Source organism: Aethalodelphis obliquidens, unplaced genomic scaffold (assembly GCF_003676395.1).
Source record: "Aethalodelphis obliquidens isolate GAN/ISIS:26980383/991018 unplaced genomic scaffold, ASM367639v1 scaffold5, whole genome shotgun sequence".
Lineage (NCBI taxonomy): Eukaryota > Metazoa > Chordata > Mammalia > Artiodactyla > Delphinidae > Aethalodelphis > Aethalodelphis obliquidens.
Window position 1 is genome coordinate 150,828 of NW_020837949.1, and position 25,588 is coordinate 176,415.

Here is a 25,588-nt window from a genome sequence, read left to right on the forward strand (position 1 = left end):
CATGGGTGTGATTTGGCGAATTCGAGCGGCTGGACATGGGCCTGGAGAGGCCGCAAGCCAGGAAATGCGCTGATGAAGGACAAACAGTGGCCCCGTTACTGCAGGTTCCCTTTAACAGTTTGCCTATATTTTCTACTTTCTCAAAAATCAGCAAATACTTAACTCTTGTGTTCGAATAAAATCAAATTTTAGGTCCCCCCCAAATCACTTAAATTTATGTTGTTTGACAAATCATTTCTCAGTGACATTTGCTTCCCACCAGGGACCCTGACAGGACAGCGAGGAAACTTCCCTCTGTCGTGCGTTTCCTGAAACCTGTTTTGAAGCGATGTAGTAGCCGGGTTGGTGCAGGGGAGCCGACTGGCCGGGGCGCCCTGCGGCCTCCGCGATCAGTGCGCGGGTGCGCGGCGGGCGTGAACGCGGACATGGCGCCCGAGCTGCACACATGCACCTCCTCAGCTCGTGAACGGCGAGGCCGTCCTTCCTAAAGGGGCGTGTGCTGTGACGTAGCCTCAGCACCGGTACCAGACCTGGGAGGTTTCGAGTTTTACACAGCTGTCATCTAACCCGCCGTCTGGGTCCCAGGACGGTTCTCAGGGCATGTCTGCCAGCACAGGCGGCACTGGCGCACGTGACCCAGCCTCTTCCCACCCCTCAGCCTTGCTCTTTCATGTGTCGTGTTTGGAGAACATCGGCCTCGACCTCACAGACGTCACAGGCTCTCGGAGGGGTTTGTCTGATGTTTCTAGAATCAGATGCGGGTTATCTGCCAAAGGTGAGGACGCCTGGTAGCAAAACAAAGTCTCCCAGTCCCTCTGTCGTCGCCTTTTCTTTATCATAAACTCTGTGCTGTAAATAGGTCTCAGTGGGAGAAACTGCTCCAGAATATCTGGAGGTTTCTTTGCCTCAGAAACGTCGTATTTGGATTTTTAAAAGAAAATCCATTTTCCTCTAACACGTTCACACCAGCAAAGGAGTGCTCCCCGTAGCGACTGAAAAGAGGGGCTCTTTGCCAGCCGGTCACGCAGCCCTGGCGACTGTGCCGACAGCTCCAGCCCCGCATCCCCAGCGCCACCTCCTCTGAGATGTCACCGCCGGGCCCACGGCCAGAGCTGCCAGGTGCCCTGCTCCCAGCTACACAGCAGTGCAGCTTCCATGGGAAATCAGCCCTGTGGCAGGTGGGCGTCAGTCACGATGAGCATCCGGACGCCCCCCCTCCTGCCCCTCCACGAAGCATCAGACACCTTCCCGACATCTCCACTCGTCCTCAGGAGAGAGGTGATCTCGGGGACAAGGAGAGCAATGTCACCTGTGTGTCACCCAGACTGGCTGTGCCGGGTGCCTGGTCGCTTCCGCCCGGGGCAGTGCTGTCCAGCGCCCTCTGACCTGAGAGCCCAGCGCCCCCCTGGGGTCGGTCCGCTTCCTCAGACGGCCCTGAGGGCTGCAGCGAGACTGGAGGAGGCCCCAGCGCAAAGCCAGCGTGCTTGCGTCTCCCCTTTGGGTTCCTGCAGTGCCTCTGACCGCCCACAGACTGAAGGGGGCGCCGCCGTCAGCAGGAGCCCTGCCCGTCCGCCTGTCCCTGCGTCCACCCGTCCCCTCACCCTCCACCGCAGCGCTGGTCAGGGCCGCGCGGGCGGCGGGAACCACGCTGAGCGTAGGGGTGGGGGACCCCAGGTCCTCTGCGAAGCAGACTGTGTACAAAGGAGGCTTGACTCAGGAGGACTCGGGTCGTTGGGCTTAATAACCTTGAAGACCTCTTTCGTCATAAAAATGGTTTTTATGGTAAAATCAAACCCAGTCACATGAGTCACTTAGGGGCATTTACTAAGAGTGTTTACAAGCTCTTTACTGGGATTATCTCGTTTAATCCCCCGACAAGCCCATGAGGTAATGCGCTGGTTTTCATCATCCTTTTATGGTTGAGGGAAACTAATCCACAGCCTCATCAGTGAATAGCACTTACACCACAAGCCCCAGAGTCCTCACGCCCATTCGCCGTGGATTTTACTCTTGGTTGCGTTAGACCAGCCTGATGATACCGCGGGCTGTGCTTTGGTGTGGAGCACCTTTTCATTTGCCTGTTTGCCATCCGGTCTGTTCTGTGGCGAGGTGCCTGTTAACGTTTTTGGCCCATTTTAAATTGGGTTGTTTGTTTTCTTATTGTTGAGTGTTAAGAGTTCTTTGTATGTTTGGGGGTTTTTAGTGGTTTTTTTGCGGTACGCGGGCCTCTCACTGTTGCGGCCTCTCCCGTTGCGGAGCACAGGCTCCGGACGCGCAGGCTCAGCGGCCATGGCTCACAGGCCCAGCCGCTCCGCGGCATGTGGGATCCTCCCGGACCGGGGCACGAACCCATGTCCCCTGCATCGGCAGGCGGACTCCCAAGCACTGCGCCACCAGGGAAGCCCTCTTTGTATGTTTTGAATAGCAATCCTTATCAGATGTGCCTTTTGCAGATACTTTCTCCCAGGCCGTGGCTCGTCTTCTCATCCTCTGCATTTCTTTCACGGGGCAGAATTTTTTAACTTTACTGAAGTCCACCTTATCAATGATTTCTTTCATGAATGGTGGTGCCTTCAGTGCCGTATTTTAAAAAGCATCATCAAGTCAAGGTCATCTAGGTTTTCTCCTATGTTATCTTCTAGGAGTTTCATAGTTTTGCGCTTTACATTTAGGTCTATGACCCATTTTGAGTTAATTTTTGTGAACGTGTAAGGTCTGTGTCTAGGTTCATTTTTTGCATGTGGATCCAGTTGGTCCAGCAACATGTGTTGAAAAGGCTGTCTTTGCCCCATTGTATTCCCTTTGCTTCTTTGTCAGAGACCAGTGACTATTTACATGAGTCTGTTTCTTTGCCCTATTCTGTTCGTTGACGTGCTTGTCTGTCCTTTCAGCCACACCAGTGTCTTCATTCCTGCAGCTTAACAGTCAGTCTCATGACTCTGCTCTGGGAACCCCCAGCTCCTGCTGCCACCTGTCCCCCCACTGTCCTGGGGCAGCTGTTTGTCCTGTGTCCTCCCTTCCCTCGTGGACCCAAGGAGATGGTTGATGTTCCAGTCCTTTCAGAGTTCTACTCATTGTTAGGATGCAGTGGTGACGTCCACGCTCCTTACATGCAGAACCGACCGATTCCTCTTAAAGGAAGAAAGTAACGTTCCCCAGGGAGGGCGGCCTCCGAGGGAGGGGACGCTAGGGTGCGGGTGGGCTCTCAGCCCTGCACCTTGGTGGCCTCGTGTTCTTAAACTGACCTGTCACCCCCAGACTCAGGTCCCCCATCTGTATAAGGGGAACGTGGCAAAAATACTCCGTCTGCTGCTTCACAGGCTGTTGGGAGGAGTGAATGAATTAACTTTTGTGTTATATTTTGTAAATTGCAAAGCACCCAGCACTACTAGGCTATCATTACAGTCTCCTAAGCAGAATAAGTGGGTCTTAAAAGATATTTGCCAACGACTTTCAGGCAGAAAAATTCAACTCATAACATTGTTGCAAATGTGACAGTGAGCCTCACTCGTCCTGAATCTGAGATGGTGCCTGAGTCTGGGGAGTAGCTTTGATGACTGCGTGCGCTTTGGACCACATTCCCATGAAAACAGGCTGTCATTTCTGATGGTCTCTAAAACATCTGCTTTAAAACAAAGAAGCCTCAGCCTTCCATTTTTCAGGTGAGAAGAGGCACCTCCTTGCACCTGAGACAGAGGCTGTCCCTTGGCCCTGGCGAAGGCTGCTGGTCCAGGGGCTCCGAGGTCCTTCCGCAGCCCTGCTCCAAAGCCGCCACGAGAAAAGGCCCCGGACTGGCCACTCCACTCGGCGTGCTCTGCTGAGTGAAGCAGACGCTGCCCGCTCGGCCCTCTGCCTGCTGCCACACAGGACATGGCGTGTGTGGGCCCCTGCAGCGCCCTCTCGGAGGAGCCCAAAGACCTGGCCGAGGAATCAGAGCTGAGGTGCTGCCCTGGGAAGCCAGGGAGCCGGGGAGAAGCAGAGTGAGCATCACCCGTGACTCATGTCTCCACGGGGAGCCCAGACGACCCTGCCGCACCGGCCAGCGACGTCGCCCGGGTCCCCAGCACTTGGCACGTCTCCTCCGGGCCACCCGCCCATCCGTGCTGCCCTTCAGCTACTAGGTGCCCCTGCTCATGCCTCAGCCACTCGCTCTGAGTTCAGAGTAAGAGACGCGGGTCAGCATTTTTCGGGGTCTGTGTTGGTCTTATTTACCCAACAAGACCTACATACCCCGGAGACAGGGGCTGTGCCTTCTGTTCCAGGGGGACCCGTCCTTAGACAGATGCTGGGTAGCCATGGTGGTTTCACTCGCATTCCCTCGCCCTTCGTGCGAAGGTTAATCGTTACTAAAAGGTCTGGGAGGAGCCACTGTTTCCCAGACAGTGATGCACGTGGCATCAGCAGGTTCAGAAGAGAACACGTCAGGGTGTTTCACGTCAGCCGAAGAGTGAGGCGTCGGGCCGGGCAAGGTTCTAATCAGAAAGTTTCCTGAATCAGGAACCTCTGGTCTAGCCAAGGGGCTTTCAACTTTTTTTAATTAAAATCCACAGTTAGAAATGCATTTCACACCGTGACCCAACACAAACATTTCACAAAGCCACATTTTCTGTGCTACCTTCTTTAAATATTGGTTGTTACCTAGGAAATTGATTGCGTGGCCCACTACTGAGTTATAAATAGGGTCATCGTATAAAAGGTCAGCCAAACCTGGCCTTTCAAGAGAAAAAGGGGCGCTATTAATAGTCACTCCGGGACAGCAGACATAAACCAGGCCTGACCCAGGCAAGCGGAGGCTTCAGTCGCCTAGTTATGTCTCAGTGTTTGGAAACACTGGCCGGCCCGCAGTGTTCCTTGAGGAGGGCTATGCGTGTAGCTCCAGGGCCATGTATGATTATGGAAAGTTAGAGCTGGAAGACGACTTGCACGTCACCCGGTCCCACACACTTGCTGGGGACTAGGAAGCCGCCCTGGGTGACAGCCAGTGGGGAAAGGCCGCCATCTCCTCCCAGGCAGGACCCCCACGGAAGGCTCAGAGTGGCGGGTCCTGTGTTTGCCCACCGCAGTCCCCTCAGAAGCGTGGAGAAAGGGGAGCGTATTCCTGACCTGTTCTCCTCGCTGCCGGATCACGTGATGATGGCGACACATGTTCAACTCCTTTTTTACAAGTAAATCCAGTCTCAAACTTGCGATTGTAACGTGTGACTGTTTGAGGACATCTTCCCTGGTAAAACCTTGCGGTGACAGGAATCCTGGTACGTGTGCATCCGGTGTCGGTGGGGGGCTCATGCCGAAGCCCTGGAAATGTGTCCCCCGGCTGCCCCTCGGGCGTCCCACTGGCGACATTCTCAGGCCCACCATTGCGGACCGGTGTTCGTGGACACCTGTCATTTAATCATCTTCGGGGGCAAGCGCCCCCCACCCAGGTTGTCCTCTGCTCTCCACACTGAGTGAGGCCACAAGCCCAGGAATCGTCCTGTGGGCCTCACGCTTAAACAGTATGAGGACTTTCTGTAAGAAAAAGAATACGACCTTAAATATAAAAGTGAATGTTTATTCAGGATAAGAAAGGAGATGGCAGGGTCCTTTTCATGGACCTCAAGCATAGGGGATGCCCAAAATACTTACAAAGAAAAGAGTTAAAAACTGCAGAGTGTCCTACATGTTCTTTGATCACCTTTTGTTGGCTTAAGGAAAACAAGCCCTTATAGATGTCCAGTCCTAAGACTTCTACAAACTCATAAAGCTCATAAGAATGAGTGTTGGGAGGATGTCATCCTATTATCCTGATAGTGTCAAAAATGAATATTAAATTCGCCAGACATTTGGAATAAATCTTTTGTGTTTCAAAAAATTATCACAATGGAACATTTAAATAAGTCCCCCACCCTGACAGGGAGCAGCACATTCTAATCTCAAAGAAGTTACGAGGGGAGAGTGAGCCCTGGACTCACTGCGTTTCCCCCAAGGACTTGCGCCTTTAGTTCTGTTTTGTGAAGTTTGTGGTGCAGATTATGGATGTTACAGGTGGTAAAGAAAATAGGTATTTTCTCCCTTAGGGACTTGATAGTAATTTTACTAGAAACTGAAGACTGAAGGCCCTGTTACAAACCCGTGAACAGCGGACTGTTCTCGTGTGGTGCGTGCGTAACTGGTTCCCGTTTCTGCCCCTCTGATCATACATGCACTAGTGTGAACAGGAAAGGGGGGACCTTCCCAGAGGAACACATGAGCAGTACACCACCCCTGTCGCTTCCCCGTTTTTATGTATTTACTTCAAAATTACCATTGTACTTAATGTACACTCTGCTTGTTTTGTTTTATAAAATATATCATGAACATTTTCTTAAATCAGTCAGTATCCTTCGAAAGCAAGATTTTTAAGGGCAGTGTGATATTCTATTTTATGAATATGCTGAATTTACTCAATTGTTCACAAATTAGGTTTTGTCTAATATCTTGTTATTTTAATCAATAAACAAACCTGTGCACAAATCTCAAATTCCTGGTTAAAGGATGTGAAGTAAGACAAGGATATTTTTCATCTTTTTAATTATACTGTCAAACGGCTTTCCAAAAAATGCGCCAGTGCATGTTTCCACTAGGAACAGATGTGATGCCTATTTAGCTAATACCTTCACCAGCAGTTTCATATTTTTTCAGTTATCACCAATTTTATAAAACAAACAAAAATGCTCTCTTATTATTTTAGTTGCACCTGGTTCACTGCTGATGGGCTCAGGCTTTTCCTCGTCATGATTAACTTGTTTGCTTTGCCAGCTCCCCTGCTGAGGTGTCTTCCTTCCCATCTACCAGGCTTTCCCGAGAATCTGTCGCGACAGGTGTGCCTTCCTCCAAGTTGGGTTTTCTTGTTATGCTGCCCAGTATGGAAACTCTGAGCTGAGACATCCAGGTAGAGCGTTCCTGAACTGGTAGCATTGGGGAGCCTGGCAGATGCAAACACGGGTTCTTCTGGAAGAAAATCCTTGCCCAGGCCTCCCAAATTCCCATAGATCAACCCCAAAGATGAGCTCACACCTAAATGTACAAACTACACAAAGAACCAGTCAGCAGATGACGAACAGTGAAATTACATCCTCGAAACTGGAGACAATGGATTCATCTGGCAAAGAATACAAATAAGTGCATTTAAAATGTTTTGTTAGGGCTTCCCTAGTGGCGCAGTGGTTAAGAATCTGCCTGCCAATGCAGGGGACACGAGTTCAAGCTCTGGTCCAGGAAGATCCCACATGCCGTGGAGCAACTAAGCCCGTGCACCACAACTACTGAGCCTGTGCTCTAGAGCTCATGAGCCATAACTGCTGAGCTTGCAAGCCACAACTGCTGAAGCCCACACACCTAGAGCCTGTGCTGTGCAACAAGGGAAGCCACTGCAATGAGAAGCCCAGGCACCGCAACGAAGAGTAACCCCTGCTCGCCGCAACTAGAGAAAACCTGTGCACAGTGACAAAGACCCAACACAGCCAAAAATAAAAATAAACAAAATAAATAAATTTATTTTTTTAAAAAAGAGGAAATTGAAAATAACCAAAAATGAGATACTCTAAAAAGGACCTGATCTGGGGGAAAAAATAGACCTTAAAAAAAAAAAGAAAATTAAAACATACAGAAATCTGTTGCATTTCTTTACAGTAACAATGAAATATCGGAAAGGGAAAGTAAAAAAAAGATCCCTTTAAAAATTGCATCAAAAAGAAAAAAATACTGAGAAATAAGCCTGACCAAGGAGTTAAAAGACTTAAATGCTGAAAACTATAAAACATTGATAAAGGAAATTACAGATGATTTTAAAAATGGAAAGCTATCCCATACTCTTGGATTGGAAGAATTATTATTGTTGAAATGGCATACTACCCAAAGCAATCTACAGATTTAATGCCATCCCTATCAAATTTCCCATGACATTTTTCATAGAACTAGAACAAGTAACCCTAAAAATTATATGGAAGCATGAAAGACCCAGAATTGACAAAGCAATCTTGAGGAAAAAGAACAAAGGGGAGGTATAACCCTCCCAGACTTCAGATGATACTACAAAGCTACAGTAATCAAAACAGCATTGTATTGGCACAAAAACAGACACATGCATCAATGAAACAGAACAGAGAGCACAAAAATAAACCCACACACCTACAGTCAATTAATCTTCGGTAAAGGAGGCAAGAATATACAACGGAGAAAAGACAGTCTCTTCAGCAAGTAGTGTTGGGAAAGCTGGACAGCTGCATGTAAATCAATGAAGTTAGAACACTCCCTCACACCATACATAAAAATAAACTCAAAATAGCTTAAAGACTTAAATATAAGACGGGACACTATAAACCTCCTAGAAGAGAACATAGGCAAAACATTCTGTCACATAAATCAAAGCAGTGTTTTCTTAGGTCAGTCTCCCAAGGCAATAGAAATAAAAGCAAAAATAAACGAGTGGGACCTAATCAAGTTTATAAACTTTTGCACAGCAAAGGAAACCATAAACAAAATGAAGAGACAACCTACGGAATGGGAGCAAATATTTGCAAAAAAAGCGCCCAGCAAAGGCTTACATTCTAAATATACTAACAGCTCATACAACTCAATAACAACAAAAAACTCCAAACAACCCAATCAAAAAATGGGCAGGGACTTCCCTGGTGGCGCAGTGGTTAAGAATCCGCCTTCCAATGCAGGGGAAATGGGTTTGAGCCCTGGTCCGGGAAGATCCCACATGCCACAGAGTAACTAAGCCCGTGCGCCACAACTATTGAGCCTATGCTCTAGAGTTCATGAGCCACAACTAGTGAACCCCTGTGCCACAGCTACTGAAGCCCACGTGCCTAGAGCCCATGCTCCACAATAAGAGAAGCCACCACAATGAGAAGCCCGTGCATCACAACAAAGAGTAGTCCCTGCTCGCCACAACTAGAGGAAGCCCATGGGCAGCAATGAAGACCCAACATAGCCAAAAATTATTAATTAATTAATTAAAAAAAAACGGGCAGAAGACCTAAATAGACATTTCTCCAAAGAAGACATACAGATGGCCAATAGGCGTATGAAAATATGCTCAACATTGCTAATTATCAAAGAAATGCAAATCAAACCTACAATGAGGTATCACCTCACACTGGTCAGAATGGTCATCATTAAAAAAAAATCTACAAATAATAAATGCTAGAGAAGGTGTGGAGAAAAGGGAGCCCTCCTACGCTGTTGGTGGGAATGTAAATTGATAACAGCCACTCTGGAGAACAGTATGGAGGTTCCTTAAAAAACTAAAAATAGAACTACCATACGACCCAGCAATCCCACTACTGGGCATATATCCAAAGAAAACTATAATTTGAAAAGATACACGCACCCCTATGTTCATAGCAGCACTGTTTACAATAGCCAGGACATGGAAGCAACCTAAATGTCCATCGACAGATGAATGGATAAAGAAGATGTGGTCCATATATACAATGGAATATTACTCAGCCATAAAAAGAACGAAATAATGCCATTTGCAGCAACATGGATGGACCTAGAGATTCTCATACTAAGTGAAGTAAGTCAGACAGAGAAAGACAAATATCGTATGATATCACTTATATGTGGAATATAAAATATGATACAGATGAACTTATTTACAAAACAGAAACAGACTCGCAGACATAGGAAACAAACTTATGGTTACCAAAGGGCAAAGTGGGGGAGGGATAAATTAGGAGTTTGGGACTAAGATATGCACACTGCTATATGTAAAATAGATAAACAAGATCCTACTGTGTAGCACAGGGAACTATATTCCGTATCTTATAATAACCTATAATGTGAAAGAATCTGAAAAAGAAAATATACGTGTGCGTGTGTGTGTGTGTGTGTGTGTGTGTGTGTGTACACACACACATATATAACTGAATCACTTTGCTGTACACCTGAAACTAACACAACATTGTAAATCAACCTTAATTTTAAAAAATGAAAATCAAGTAGGTATATCAAACAGCACATCAGATACAGATGAAAAGAGAATTCTGGAACAGGGAAGGTAGAAACTGCCCGGATGCAGCAGAGGGACGAGGGGGCGGGAAATAGAGCAGTTTCTGGGCATCCGGTGGTGGCCCAGCGTCAATCGGATCACAGTCTCAGCAGGAGAAACGGAGACCCCGACCACCGCAAGCACCGTGAATAAAAGAAAATGCACAGCCAGGCCACTGTGATGAAACTGGAACACATCAAATTGCGGAGAACCTTAAAGACAGACTGCGCGGACGCAGCCGCCTCCCAAGTGGGGGCCTCGTCCGCACCCAGAACCCACCCGCTGAGCTGCTGCTCAGAATTGAAAGAGAAACAAAACCCGATGGGTCCACAACCAGCAGACCCCCACTAAACGTGCGTAGGGAGTGTGCTTCAGGGGAAAGAAGAAACCGGAAGGAAGAACTGAGAATCAAGAAAAATGTAAGACAAAAAGGCAAACATGGGGAAACCCAGCAAAGACAATGTAAAGCAATACTAAAGGGCGGGCAGCTAAGAACAGGGGGAAGCGGCACAGGACAGCAAGCAGCGCAGACACACGCGTGAAGGTGTGAAGGCTCACGGGGGGCGGGGTCAAGCCTCGGGGTCGGCAGTGGGCCCCCCGCAGTTTTACTCAATGGCCGGTTAGGTTCTGGCGTCTGTCAGCAGGTGCGTGTGCGGTCATCACGTTGTTTTCTGTGCTTCCAGTGGGTTTGAAATATTTCATTTTCCAACTGTTTAACCTGAACTGTTGCCACAGGTGACGCGGTGGCAGCTGCCCCGAACACCCCAGTCCTGCCTGTAATCCTGCGTCAGGAGGCGAACAGGAGAGGGACAGAACCTGAAATCAGGGTTTCCAAGGACGGTTCGGAAGCCCAGCTCTCCCTCTGCTTTCTCCCCCGCAGGCTGGAAGCCACGAAGCGACAAATCCCACACGCCGACCTGCGAGGCCTCAGACGGGGTCGCTCGAGGCAGGATTTGCTGTTTCTTCACACTTAGCTCCGCCGTCTTCGCTGCCTTAAGACCCAGATCACACCAGGAATTCACTGGGGGAGGAAGAACGCACCCTGCGGGAGGCAGGCGGCAGCCCCTACGTAGGGCGGTGTCTTCCTGGTCCAGACCCGCTTGGTTCTAGCGGGAGCTGGCAGGGTGGCCTCGGGGAAGACCGCAGGGCTGGGCCAGCGCCCACCTCAGCGGGCTGCTCGCTCCTGGAGGTTAAGACGGGCTCAGTGGTTTTCCTCTCTCCCACCCGGAAGGCTGAGCGCGTCCAACCTGCTGCTTCGGGGCGGCGCCTCGAGGCCTCCTCCGAATGTGGTCCCCACGTCCTTGCTTCCTTTGCTTCCCCAGGCGGCTCCCTCCATGCAGGTTTGCTTTATGGAAACCATCCCAGGTTGTTCACAATGAATTATAGGGGAACAGGTTGGTGTTTAGAGTGCCATTTTGGGCTCAGGATGGAGGTGGAACTCCAAGACAAGGCTGCCTCGTGTGTTCCAGCATCAGCAGCCCATAGCCCGACCTGAAGGGAACGCACGGTGAGATCAGGAACCCAGCCCGTTGTCCAATGCCAGCCACCAGTAGCTTACAGATGCACTTTCCTCTCTTTCAGATCACGTTTTATATTCTGGTGAAGGCCATTTACACCCTGGGCTACAGTGTCTCTCTGATTTCCCTTACAACCGGAAGCATAATTCTTTGCCTCTTCAGGTAAGTGGCAGAAATACGCAATCCTGCCAGAAACGTGAGACAGGAAATCATCCATTTAAGCCGTCTCGGCCCATCAGAGGAGGGCAGAAACCACTAGCTCCAAGCCCTCCTCTGCGCCGAGCCAACCAAACTCCCTGGGAAAATGCCAGCATGAAATATGATGCTAATGTTGACATTTGTATTTAAATACTCTGCATTGCTCATATGAGGAGACAGTACTGACCATGGATAAGAATGCAGTTCAGGGGCTTCCCTGGTGGCGCGGTGGTTGGGAGTCTGCCTGCCGATGCAGGGGACATGGGTTCGTGCCCCGGTCCGGGAAGATCCCACATGCCGCGGAGCGGCTGGGCCTGTGAGCCATGGCCGCTGAGCCTGCGCGTCCGGAGCCTGTGCTCCGCAATGGGAGAGGCCACAACGGTGAGAGGCCTGCGTACCGCAAAAAAAAAAAAAAAAAAGAATGCAGCTCAACTGTTATTTACTAAACAGCAATATGCAAATGCTTTGAAAATACAGAGGCACCCTGGCCTTCCCCTCCCACTCAGAAGCACCCACATCTGGGCCTCACAGTGGGTGCTGTGTTAAGAGACACTGTCATTTGTTCAGGAGCATGAGGACAGGTTCAAATCCTGGGTCAGTCTCTTAGCAGCTGTGTGACCTTGGACAAATTGCTTAACCTCTCTGTGCGTCTACATGGAGGCTGATGGAGCCTACATGGCATGTGGGAGGTGCTCTCTGAACGGCGCCTGTTTTTCCCCTGCTCCTGGACCCTCCTAGGTCTGTGCTAGGTCTCTGGGAGTTAATGACAGACGTTGTGTGGCTGGTGGTCAGGGTTCAAGGATGGAGGTCGACGCTTCTATCTGGGAAAAGGTTCTAGTTTTTAGGATTAAATCTGTGTCTTAAGCATCACTAGCCTTAAGTAAAATGGGTGATATCCAGCTTATTTTAACAGGGTTTTGATCACCTGTCAAAAAATAATCTGTAGGGCTTCCCTGGTGGCGCAAGTGGTTGAGAGTCCGCCTGCTGATGCAGGGGACACGGGTTCGTGCCCCGGTCCGGGAAGATCCCACATGCTGCGGAGCGGCTGGGCCCGTGAGCCATGGCCGCTGAGCCTGTGCGTCCGGAGCCTGTGCTCCGCAGCGGGAGAGGCCACAGCAGTGGGAGGTCCGCGTACCACACACACACACACAACAACAACAAAAAAAATAATAATAATAATCTGTAGAGAACAGAGAGCATTATTTGGGGTCTCAGGAATTGCAATTCGAGAAACACAGACTCAGGTGAAGCTGAGAGGGTTCCAGGGAAGAGAAGGAGTCGGGGCTTGTAAAGGCAAGAGCCGCAGGTTGTTGAAGTTGTCTGGCAAGAGCTAGGATTGGCTCTGATGCAGAAGGAAATGTTGTCCTTAAGGGACAGGCTGCCACAAGGTGCTCAGGGGGTGGGGTCTGATATGTACCTGAGTTTCTGGAACACTGTGCAGACCTTCTGGACGCCTCGTCAGGACAGTGAGTGGTCAGAGCTCAGATCCCGTCTGGCTGAGACGTGGTGGCCTCAGTTCCTCGCGGCCTCTGGCTCCATCTGGAGGTTCTCTTGGCAACACCAACTCCGCTTTTATTTTCCTCCCACACACCACATATCTTATTTCCCTTTGCTAAAGTATAGTTCAAATGTTAGCCGGTCTTCATATAAAATCAGTGATATAACAAATGGAGTGTTTTTAGAACATTAGGAGGTCCATACTTGGAAGAAAACTGAGTGAGTGGAGGTGATGGAGCAGGTAGCGGAGATCTCAGCAGACGTTAAGTGGTGCTCCTCTAGTTTCAGGCATCTCGGCTGTGTGAGGTAGTTGATAATTCTCAGAAAGAATGAGGCAATGCCTTTAACCCAGAACTGCACTTTGAAAAGTGTGGGGAAGACCTATAATATTTTATATGATAAAAAAAGTTCTTAAAAAAACACTGGTATTATATTAATATTTGTTCTGGTATCTTCTGCATTTTATTGTACATTTTTAAATCTTGAAATTGTTAAATATAAAAAAGAAAGGAAACATTTAGGGAGGTAAGCCAGCACAGGGTAACTTGAATTAGAAAATTTTCAGTTTGTTTTTAAAGAGCTCCCATGTTGAGCAATCCATATTCTTGACAGCAATTTCCCTCAGGTTTGCACTTCATGATGTATTTAACAACTAGCCAGCAATAGCATTCTGGAATTATTGCAAATACGGTCATGATCCATTAAGAGAGTCTCCAATGCTTTTATGCGTATCACAGTCTTCTTTACATGGACATCATTCTTCAGCTGCAGGTGACACTTCTTAGTTAGAAAAAGGATGTGTCTGCATTGGCTGTCATTCTGCTGGTTCAGTGTGCAATGATCCCAGGAAAAAGTGCCCAGAGCCCAGGGATGGAGTACAGTCCCAGGCTCTGCCTTCAACTCAGGCACCCTTCCCACTTCCATCTGCTGATGCCACCTCCCTGGAGAGCTGAGAGACTGAGTTAATTCTAAAATCCATGTTATAAAAATAACACGCTCCATTGTCATGGTGATTACACCCAGGAAACGGAATTCTTTGCAGTCATCGAACATTTATTCTCCAAAATATAGCCCATAAGCTACGAAAGCATCAAGCAACCATGTTCTTTTTTTTTTAACATCTTAATTGGAGTATAATTGCTTTACAATGTTGTGTTAGTTTCTGCTGTAAAACAAAGTGAATCAGCTATACGTATACATATATCCCCATATCTCCTCCCTCTTGCGTCTCCCTCCCACCCTCTCTACACCCCTCTAGGTGGTCACAAAGCACCAAGCTGGTCCTCCTGTGCTATGCAGCTGCTTCCCACTAGCTATCTATTTTACATTTGGTAGTATATATAAGTCCGTGCCACTCTCTCACTTCATCCCAGCTTACCCTTACCCCTCCCCGCATCCTCAAGTCCATTCTCTAGGTCTGTGTCTTTATTCCTGTCCTGCCCCTAGTTTCATCAGAAGCTTTTTTTTTTTTTTTTAGATTCCATATATGTGTGTTAGCATACGGTATTTGTCTCTTTCTGACTTACTTCACTCTGTATGACAGACTCTAGGTCCATCCACCTCACTACAAACAACTCAATTTCGTTTCTTTTTATGGCTGAGTAATATTCCATTGTATATATGTGCCACACCTTTATCCATTCATTTGTCATGGACACTTAGGTTCTTACTTTACAGTGGAGAAATGGAACATCTCATTTCTTCATCTCTTTCTTTCCCAAAGGGCATGCAGACTTGGGTATCAAACGCGGGGCCTGGTTCTGTGTGGGAGTCATGGGCGGTCACTGTTGCTGGCATCCTCGAGTGTGGCCTGTGGTCCAGGCACTGACGAGGCAGCCCCGGTCCTCACAGGCCCAGGAATAGCAGCAGTAATTGCTAACACACTGTGCCATGCATTTCATAGGGGCTTGTTAATTGGGTCCTTACGACACCTCCACCAGGTAAGTGCTCTCACGTCCCAGCTTTACCAGTTAGAGGAGGAGGCCTCGGAGGTGCCATGTGTCCCAGGCTGCTGAGCGGGTGAGCGCAGGGCCCCGAGCCACCACCACCTTCACCCCGTTCGCCTTCGGGAGTCCATTCATGCCACCATCGGGGGGCGGATTCCAGCCTGGCTCATCTGGAGACACACTTTCAGTTACATCCGTCATCCGTTAGATCAGTACCTGGAAGTGAAACTTTACATGTGTGGTGAAGGCGTCGCTGAGAGACCCGGCAACGTGACTCTTTTGGACAGCTTGCTGACCTGGGGGGGCTGTGCTCACCTGGGGGACAGCAACAAACCCCAGCCCCGCTCAGTGGAGAGACATGGGGAGAGGGAAAGGGAAGAGGAGTGGAGAAAAGAAGAAAAGAAAGAAAAGGGTTTGGAGAGATGAGAGCTCCCAGCACGAGGAGCACACGAGGCCGAGGCAGCGTCGAGCCTGCAGCCGTCGGACCGCAGCGCAGGGTCACTGAGCTTCAGAACTGCTCCTGTGTCGTATTTAATGTCGTCATTACCGAGGTCTGGGGTCACGCTGAATACACAGAAATGGACTTTTCTGAGTGAAGTGTGCATGCAGGGACGTGGGCAGGGCTCCACATGCAGCGTGATGCTTGTCCCCAGGGAGCACAGCGCCCAGGTCGCCATCCAGCACGGTTAGCACCAGGAGCCGATCTCCAGGCCGCTGCGTGTCCGTCACCACCCACTTCGCAGAAGGTGACCGCTATTCAGAGTTCTGACACCACGCACTGCTTTTGCCTATTTTAGGATCTTACAGAAGGAACGCCCCAGTCTCCCCAGTTCAGCGTTTTGCAGGGAGGTTCTTCCGAATTGTTGCGTGCAGTTATCCTGTTCTTTTTTATTGCTGTGTGAAGATAACACAACTCATTGCTTTGTTCAGTGTCCACGGAGACGTGGGTGCCTCTCGGTTTGGGGCGACCACAAGCAGGGCTGCTGTGGACATTCTTGTGAGTTTTCTCCTGCACGCGCGTACACAGTTCTTCAGATGTGCGTGTGTGTGTGCACACTTATATTTATATTCATGTTTACTTTACGTTCATATGTCTCTCCTGTCGTAGGCCATGCACAGGTGTAGTCCCTCCAGGTACTGCACGTGCCCACCTGCCTTGCGGAGACGCCTTCCACTCCACCTCCCCCCCCCATTGTCTATAGTAATATAGAATTGTGTTTTTAATGTGCATTTCCCTGGTGAATAATGATATAATGTGTTTGGAAACTTTTTTTCCTGCAGGACCATTTCAAGTGTTTGCTCATTTTTCTATTCAGCTGTCTGTCTTTTTTTAAGTTAATTTTTAGGAGTCCTGTGAGAGCAGCCTTTCGTCAGATATGGGTATCACAGATTTTATCTCTAGCACTGTGGTTCGACTTTACACCCCGCTAATGAGTCTTTTGATCAGCGAAAGTTCTTCATTTTAATGAAGCCTATTGACCATCTGTCTTGATAGTCAGAGCTTCCTGAGCCTGTTTAAAATATCTCTGGCATGTTCTTCTTTGTTATCATCTAGAAATTTTTATTATTTTAACTTCTCATGTATAGGTTTATGATCCACTGGTGACTTATTTTTGTGTATGGTGTGAGGTAGGGGTTAAGGTCATTTGCTTTCTCTGTATTCAGTTTCTCCAGGACCATTACCTGGAAAGCCCACCTGTGCCAGTGCGTTGCAAAGGCATCTTTGTGACTGTGTATCAAGGGACTGGATGCCCTGCTCTGTCCTATTTCCCTCTTTATCTATCACGTGCCGTTTTTACATTGCTGTCATTGCTGTGCCTTTATAATAAGCCCTGACTTCCAGCAGTGTAAATCTGTCAGCTCTTCTTTCTCACTAGGAAGAGGTTGGTCATCTGCACTTACATGTGCATTGTTTTAATCAGCTTGTCAGTAGCCATTAAAAAAACTCACCTGGGATTTCATTTTGGATTGCATTGAATCTGTAGATCAGCTTGGATAGACTGGACATCTTTACAGTTTTTAATCATCCAACCAGTGATTATAGTAGATCCTTCCATTGGTTTGGGCCTTCTTAATTTCTTTCAATAATATTCTGTGGTTCTCTGAGTAAACATCATGGACGTCTTTTGATAGCCATGCTGAGGTATTTGTTTATGCTGTCGTATATATTTGTGTACACATAACGTTTAGAAAAGGAATTGACATTGATATATTGATCTTGCTTCAGCAGACTTGCCAAACTTATTTATGAATTTTATAATTATTCTGTAAACTCATCTGGATTCTTCTTATATGCAGCTCAAGTTTTTGTGAAGCACAGTATGAATAGAAGTGATGATAGAGGACCACCTTTTCTTATTTTTGAGCTCAGAGTGAAAGTTCTCAATATTTCACTTGTAAGCGTGACGTTTGCTGCAGATACTTTGAAGATACTCTTTACCAGATTAAGAGCATTCCTTTCAATTCCCAGTTTTCTGAGTTTTTAATCACAAATGGATGCTGAATTTATGATGATTTTTCTGCGTATATTGAGACGAGCAGATGGTTTTTATCATTTGTTCATTTAATGTGAAAAAATACATAGGTAGATTTTCTGATATTAAATCTACCTTTCGTTCCTAAAATTAACCCTAGTTGGTTGTGATATATTATCCTTTTACTATATAACTGGGTTTAGTTTACGAGAGTCTTGTTGAGGATTTTTGTGTCTACAGTCATGAATTTGATATAATTTTCCTTTCTCGTAAGATAGGCTTTGATACGACAGTTGTGCTTGTCCATAGGTGAATAATAAAGTGCCCCCTTTCCTATCCTGTGGAATGATGTGGGTTAGATAAGGTGCTATTTCTTCCGTAGCGTTTGTGGAATTCACCAGTGAAGCCATCTGGGCAGAGAGCTGTCATGTGGGAAGGTTTTCTTTTAAGGTTCAAGTTTTTAAAACAGACATATGACAATTCAGATTCTCTGTTTCTCCTATGTTAGTTATAAGTTGTATTTTTCAAGGAATCTATTCATTTCACCTACATTTCTATATCTCTTATTATATTTTTCACGTATGTAAAAGCTATACTTATATCTCCTTTCTCATTCTTGGTATTGGTCATTTTTATTTTCCTTCTTTGTATCTTGATGAATCTTACTGTATAAAGCTTTATCAGTTTTATCAGTGTTTTCCAAGAACCAACTTTGGACTTTAATTTTCTCCCCTGTATGCTTATTCATTAATTGACTGGCTTGTGTGCTTATCTTTATTGGTTCCTTCCCTCTGTGTTCTCTGGTTTCTATGTGGTAGCTTTTTCTAGCTTAAGTTAGGTGTATGTTCAGCCTTCCTTTGTTTAAAATGTGTTTATTTATACCTACGCATTTCCCTCTCAGACCTGCTTTAGTTCCATCTTTTACATTTAAATATGTGTTTTCCATTATCATTGAGTTCTAATTTTTCTAAACTCTTTTTTTAAATTATTTTTTAACTCATAGGCTACAGAAAACTATAGATTAATTTCTAAGCTGAATAGAAAATTAGTAACAAGTTGGATTGTGGCTTAATTCATGGTAATCTGGCTTGATTCATGGTAATCAGAGAGCATACCACATGAATTAAATCCTCTACAATTTGTTGAGACTTGATTTATGACTCAGAATGTGGTCTATTTTAGTAAAAGTTTCATTTTCATTTGAAGACAATATAATTTCCACAGTTATTCGTTTGTATGCTACATATGTCATTTACATAATTTTGATGATCATGTTATTTAAATATTCTAAATTTTACTGTTTGTTTTAACTACTTGTTCTATCAGTTACTGACAGACATGTATTTAAATTTCCAACTATAATTGTGGACTTGTCTCTTTCTTCTTTTATTTCTTTCACTGTTTGCTTTATATATTTTAAGGTTATGTTATTAGGGGCATACCCATTTAATGTTTTATTTTCCTATTAAACTGTCCATGTTTAGTAATGTCCCTTGATTTTAAAAAATCTACTCTTATATTAATGTAGTTATATTAGCTTTCTTTATTTGATATTTGCAAGATATATTTTCTGTGCTTTTACTTTGAACTTCCCTGTTTTATATTTAATTTGAGTGTTTTACAAGCTCCATTTATTTTTTTTTACAAGCTCCATTTAATTGAGATTTGCTTTTTATTTCCAGTCTATTTTTATTTTTACATACAGTATTTTACACTCACATTTAGACTAGTTACTGACAACTTGGAGTTTTAATCCGTCTTCTATCTCTTTGCTTTCAATTGTCTCAGCTGCTTCATTGCTCCTGCACTCACTTCGTGTTTCTTTTTAAATTGTCAAGTATTTTTATTATTCCAATTTTCCCCTTTCAGATTGTTAGTTATATATTCTATTATTCTTCTGGTTTTCACCCCATATTAACAACATGCATCCTTGTCTCATAGGTGTTAACCTCCAGTTACTATTTTTACTGCTTCCCAGTCAACTCAAGACTTCATAGCATTTTATAAGTACCACAAGGCATGATTACGGTTGTTGTCTGGAAGTCAGTGTTTATTTTCAGTTGCCTGTCTGTCTGTCCTGGTGCTCTTCATTCCTCCTTCAATTTTCATGTTTCCATCCAGGATCACTTTCCTCCTGCCTGAAGATCTCCTTTTAGTGTTTCCTTCGGCACAGGCCTCCCAGGAGTGAATTCTCATGATTTTTGATTGCCTGAGATCATCTTAATTTTGCCTTTTTTTTTTTTTTTGCTGTACGCGGGCCTCTCACTGCTGTGGCCTCTCCCGTCGCGGAGCACAGGCTCCGGGCCCGGCCGCTCCACGGCATGTGGGATCTTCCCAGACCAGGGCACGAACCCGCGTCCCCTGCGTCGGCAGGCGGACTCCCGACCGCTGCGCCACCAGGGAAGCCCTGCCTTCATGTCTGAGGATGTTCTTGATAGTATTGCATTTTTTGTGGGCAGTTGTTTTCTTTCCTCACATTAAAGATGTGCATCATTAGTTCTTTTGAAAAAGTCAGCTGCCAGTCTCACCATTATTCCACTGAAGGATGAGTCTTTCTCTGGGTGCTTTGAAGACTTTTTTCTTTGTCTTTGGTTTTTAGCAGTTATACTATCATGGGCTCTAGTGTGGTTTTCTTTGTAATCCTCCTTCTTGGAGTTAGTGGAATTTCTTTAATCTGTTATTTATCAATTTCAAAAATTCTTGGCTGGTATCTCTTCAAACATTGCTTCTACTTTATCCTCTCTCCTCTCCTTCTGAAGCTCCATTTTCAAGTATGTTTAACATTTTCATCATTTCCCATATATTTCCTATTTCTTTATATTTTACATTATTTTGTTTCTCTCTATTTTCGTCTAGACATATTCTACTGATCTATTTTCCAACTTATAATACTCTGATTTACAGTGTCTACTCTAATGTTAGACCCAGCTATTTAATTCTTAATTTTAGGGGTTTTTTTTAAGTTTTCAATTTTCCATCTGATTTTTACAATTAATTCCATCCTCTAATAAGGTTCTCCATATCTTCACCAATTTTCTTGGCTATATTAATCAGAGTAATTTTACAGTCCATGTCTTAAAATGCCAGCGTCTGGATCTCCTTCTGTTCTCTGTTTATTTTTGTTTTTGTTTTTTCCTTTTTAACTGTATTTGATCACTTGGTACTGTTTATAGCATACTTATTAATTTACTGAAATTACATATAATTAAATTGTAGAGACTTTAGATGATCTCTTACTACAGAGAGGATTTAATTTTTCTAGCAACATGGGCAGACCAGCCTGAGCCAGGCAGGGATTGAGTTGACTTGAGGCTGTATTTCAGGCTCTGTGAAGGCTTTTTTGTCATTATTCCTACGTCATAGCCTTTTAGGGGTTTCAGATGAAGGCCTGGGAATCTTTCTACTCATCCAACACATGAACACCTTAGGAAATGGAAAAAGGAAAGGAAAACCTCAGTAGATAACTGCGTGCTGAATTTTGGGCTCTCTGTGTTTTCCTTTTCTCCAGAATCATTGCTCCTGGAGTCTGTTAACTTGAAAGCCCTTAACTTCCTTTGTTGTCCATTCCGTCCAGTGACGATGTTACAAGCTCTGGGCCCCTGTTCTCTAATTGGCTGCTGTGCCCTGAGACATAGGTTAACCAACAGCCCAGGAGACAAGAGGAGGTGGGTGCCCAAAGAGCCCCAGTGCCTCCCTCCTCACCAGCACCCTGTCCTTCGAGTCCTAGCTGCTTCCGCTGCTCTCCAAGTAGATAATTTTTTAAATCACGTTGACCCCCTAGTGGGAGGGAAGTCAGATAAGCTTCCCTTCGTAGCCACAGGTGCAAGTCTACTTTAGTATACATTTTTTAATGTTCTTCAGAAATTGTAAACTTTACTTAACCCTAAAGAGTTAATGATTAGCAATGTTGGAAGTGCATCTGTGTGGGACAGCTTGTTTCCTAAAGACTCCAGACAATTAAAAGTCAGAGTTAAAGCAAGTATCCAATTAAGTCTTCTCCAAAGCAGAATGTAAGTGTTGTAAAACAACTATAAACAAAATGTTCTGAGCATTTTTTAGAGAAGCAAAATATCACATAAAGTTAAGTTCAGAGACAGGTCCTTTGATGTGGGTCTTGCCGGAAATTTGCTGCAAAGATGGGTGGTCTGCACACCTGTGAAGTGGGGGCATGCCACCGCAGGCTCGGCTGAGCACGGCTCTGCTTCATACTTTTATGCTGAACTCCTGTTTCTAGGACTCTGATCTAAGGCGCCAAGTCAGAAATAAGGGAAAAGGTTTATGCACAAAAATATTTATCATAATGCAAAGCTGTAAACATCTTAAATATACAATAAGGAATAGTTAAATAAATGATTAACTTCCATAAAAAAGAAGCCTTAAGATTAAAGCCACACAGGCAACTATGAAAGTGTGCCCCAAATCAGTGTTTGATTATCTATTTCCTCCCCCTTCCCATCCCCCTCCAATTCCCCTCCAATTCCCTTCTGTCCCCATCCATGCCTCCCCCTCTCCCCCATCACCCTCTCCCCGCCATTCTACTCCCCTCTCCCCTCCCACCACCGCCTCCCCCCTCCGCAGGAAGCTGCATTGCACCAGGAACTACATCCACCTGAACCTGTTCCTCTCCTTCATCCTGCGGGCCATCTCGGTGTTGGTCAAGGACGACGTTCTGTACTCCAGCTCAGGGACTCTGCACTGCCCCGACCAGCCGTCCTCCTGGGTAAGGCTGTCCCTGTGGGCGGGGTCCTCTCATGGGGGGCAGGTGCCTGTGTGAACTCCAGCTCCACCGAACTCCCTCCCCACCGCCCATCCCTTTACTCCAACCCCACTTGGCATCGGGAAGAAGTCCCAGAGCCGGTGGTCCCCGTCAGGGCGCGGGAGCGGGCCTGAGCTCGGAGCAGGCCCACGGTGGCCAGAGACACAAGGTGGGCACGTGGGCACTGCCCGGTGGGAGGTCACGGCCGGAGTGCTGACCCCAGGCAGAGCCGGCCTCCCAAGAGGCCGCTGCCCCGAAGCACCAGCGGCAGCTCGAGCCGGATGTTCCTGGCACGGGTGGGCACGCACGACGCCGTTTTCTCCGCACACGTCCGGGATTCTGAGCAGTAGATGCTTCCCCTGACTGCTGGGTGGAAATCACCTGCGCGGTGAGTGCGTCCCCGCAGCACCTGCTGGGAGCGCAGTGCGCGCCCGTGACCCGCGGGCTCAGCTCTTTGCAAGAGGATGAATCACCTTAACTGTTAGTTTCTGCAGTGCAGGCTTGGCTTGTGGTGGACATCAGTGGGCCTTTAAGGCATAGTTGAGTTTAGTGCGTTTATATTGAGCTCCTCTGAGATCAAGTCCTTCTACCCAGTCTTCCGACACCCAGTCGCACCCTCCACCTGGGTTCTACACGGCACCCTAGTCCTGGTCACAGCTCTTCCACACTAGCCGGAATGCTGTTCTCCACCCGCCTCCCAAGCGGATGGATTCATGTGCTGGCACCCTTGCTCTGGACTGAGCAGATTTGAGTCAATGTCGTTTTAACATAGTAAAGCCTTTATCACACCGAAGAACTTCAGCTGCTTCTTAGGTCTTCAGGTGCAATAAATATCGATATACTCCTGGGATAATCTTGACCAGGAGGCATGTGGACTGAATATAATAAAGAAATTAGCAACAAGATCCTCCACCTGGCAAGTCCCAGCCGCAGGTGGAAGTGCGGTCCCTGGGCTCTCTTCCCTAGATCGAGCCTCCGCTGCACAGCTGGGGGTGCACCCGCAGGCCTGGAGCAGGGGTGCCTGGCTGTCCTCCCGCTGAGGAGCCTTCGGTCCCGTCTCTGTGTCTCAAAGCTCTGCTCGAAGCAGCGCTCCGTACTTAGCTCTTCATTAAAGGACGTAGTGACCCTGACGGGCCCACAGACAGCAGGCCCTGGAGCGGTGCTCTCAACTTTCTCCTGCTGTGTAGACGGAGGATCTGGCTGAGGGACGGGCAGCAACGGGGACCTGGGTGTCCCTGCCCTGAGTCCCACCTGCCTAGGGGTAAGCTAGGAGGCCCTGGGCTCTGCAGTGAGGCTGACGCATCTGAACAGGGATGCACCCGGCCCAAAGCTGAATGCTGACCAGCTGCTTGCTGTCCCGGGTGGGTCGGGGGGAGGCGGAGAGCCAGAGACAAGGGCTGGAGGCTGGGCTGGGGGTCTGCACATTGCAGAGGGTCCTGGGCCCACTGAGCTGCCACGTAGGCCCACAGCCCAGGCCAGAATGGCAGAGGGGGCAGGAGAAGGGGAAGTGAGAAGAGCCCATCAACACTCACAGGTGCACAAGTGCACACACACGCAGAACACATGCACACAGAGGTGCACAGGCACGCAGAAACGCACAGGCATGCGTACGCTCACACAGAGACACAGGCGCACAGACCCAGGCACACACACACCCTTCAGACTCTGTCCCATCACGAGTTTGGCTCCGTCCCTGGAAAGACGGCTCCAAAGGAAGGGGCTTTGCATGGTGCTGGGGGAGCCCATGTCCTCGAGTGTGGAGCAGCTGTGGACACAGGACGAGTGAAACTGCACACGTGGACATCACCACGCCATCGCCTCTGCCACTCACTGCGCACTGAGGGCTCCAGGCATGAGACCCACAGAGGCACCAAGGCCCATATCCCCAGCCCTGCAGCTGTCATCTTCACATGTTTAAACAAAATATCCTGTTGACTTGCTCTTAGCCAGCACCTGCAGATGCTGTAAGTCTTCCCAGCACTCTAGGGAAATGCCGTCTGGCCCCGTAGAGCCTGAGAGGACACGTATCTCCAGCTGTGACACCTGATTTTGCCTTTGACAACCCTCGTGGTAGGTGCTGTTTTCTCGTCCTTTTCAAGGAGTTGGGCCTCAAAGAAGCCAGTGTCTTTATTGGATCAAAACATGGGCCAGGGGACAGAACCCCTGCCTCCGTCCCCACCTAGGCCAGCCCGCACATGTGTGGGCGCCTCGTTCTCTGCACTTGTTGGTCTGGGTTTGATCTAAACCTGTGGAAACCGTGCTCCAGTCTAGAGAAAATGAGCGCCCAGAGGGCCACCTGAAGCCGACCGTCAGGACCCCCACGGACAGTGGAGATCGGCCCCCTGGACATCTGGCCGTGTGCAGTGACGGAGGCTCTGAGACAGGGGACGGGGCTGGCTGAGACCCTGCTGGGGTCTGTGTGGGGCGCTGTCCCGGCCGCATGGCCGTTGGCCTCTCCACGCCAAAGAAGACGAGGTCAGCCGACAGCCCGTCAACCCCCAAAACCTCCTGTCCTCAGAGTGTGTTGATGGTGGATGAGCAACAGGAAAGAAATGCAGACATGGCGTTTTAAACATTTTATCAAGAAAATGGAATTGGAATCATCTTAAACACGCTGTGTCCTCTTTCCTCCTCCAACAGGATATCCTGGAAATCCTCTGAGTCTAGCGGTGTCTCAGGGTCTGCTTTGAATCTACCGTGCAGGTGTGACGTAATCTGCACGACACCCTGTTTTTGTATCTTCTGTCCCCACAAGCGTCAGTGTACGTGTATCTTCATGCACCAGTGCTCTCACCTCGGTCAGGTGGGTCTGGAGAGAGACTGGAGGGACCAAAGGGCACATGTGTTTACACTGCGACAGATAGTGCTAGACAGCTTTCCAAAGGCAGAGATGCCACTGGTGCTACGGATGCTGCGTGTGCAGGACGTGCCCTCTGTGCCGGCCAGCAGGGCTCACCACAGGTTCCCTCCACCCGTGGGTGTGGAGCTCTTCCCTCCTCGACACCCAGCACGCGCCTCTGTCACTGTCCCAACGAGGTCTTGGGTCGCTTCTCCTGTCTCCACAGCAGTGTTGTCACGTGCGTCTTTCCACTTACGGCGGCCCAGCCCCGATGTCCAGTGGGCCGCCTCCACATGCAGACCCCCTCCCCGCCCTCAGCATCAGTAAACCGTAACCACCT

At 47.7% G+C, this 25,588-nt stretch overlaps 1 protein-coding gene across 5 annotated transcripts in view; it reads left to right on the forward strand.

Moving 5' to 3' along the window:
* VIPR2 (vasoactive intestinal peptide receptor 2) overlaps positions 1-25,588 on the forward strand; it is a 68,621-nt gene that overhangs the window by 34,588 nt on the left and 8,445 nt on the right. For all 5 annotated transcript variants that reach the window (XM_027101343.1, XM_027101341.1, XM_027101345.1 and 2 more), the window contains 2 exons: positions 11,603-11,700; positions 22,232-22,373. In XM_027101343.1, the coding sequence (XP_026957144.1) occupies positions 11,603-11,700; positions 22,232-22,373 (240 nt within the window). The remainder of the gene's footprint in view (positions 1-11,602; positions 11,701-22,231; positions 22,374-25,588) is intronic.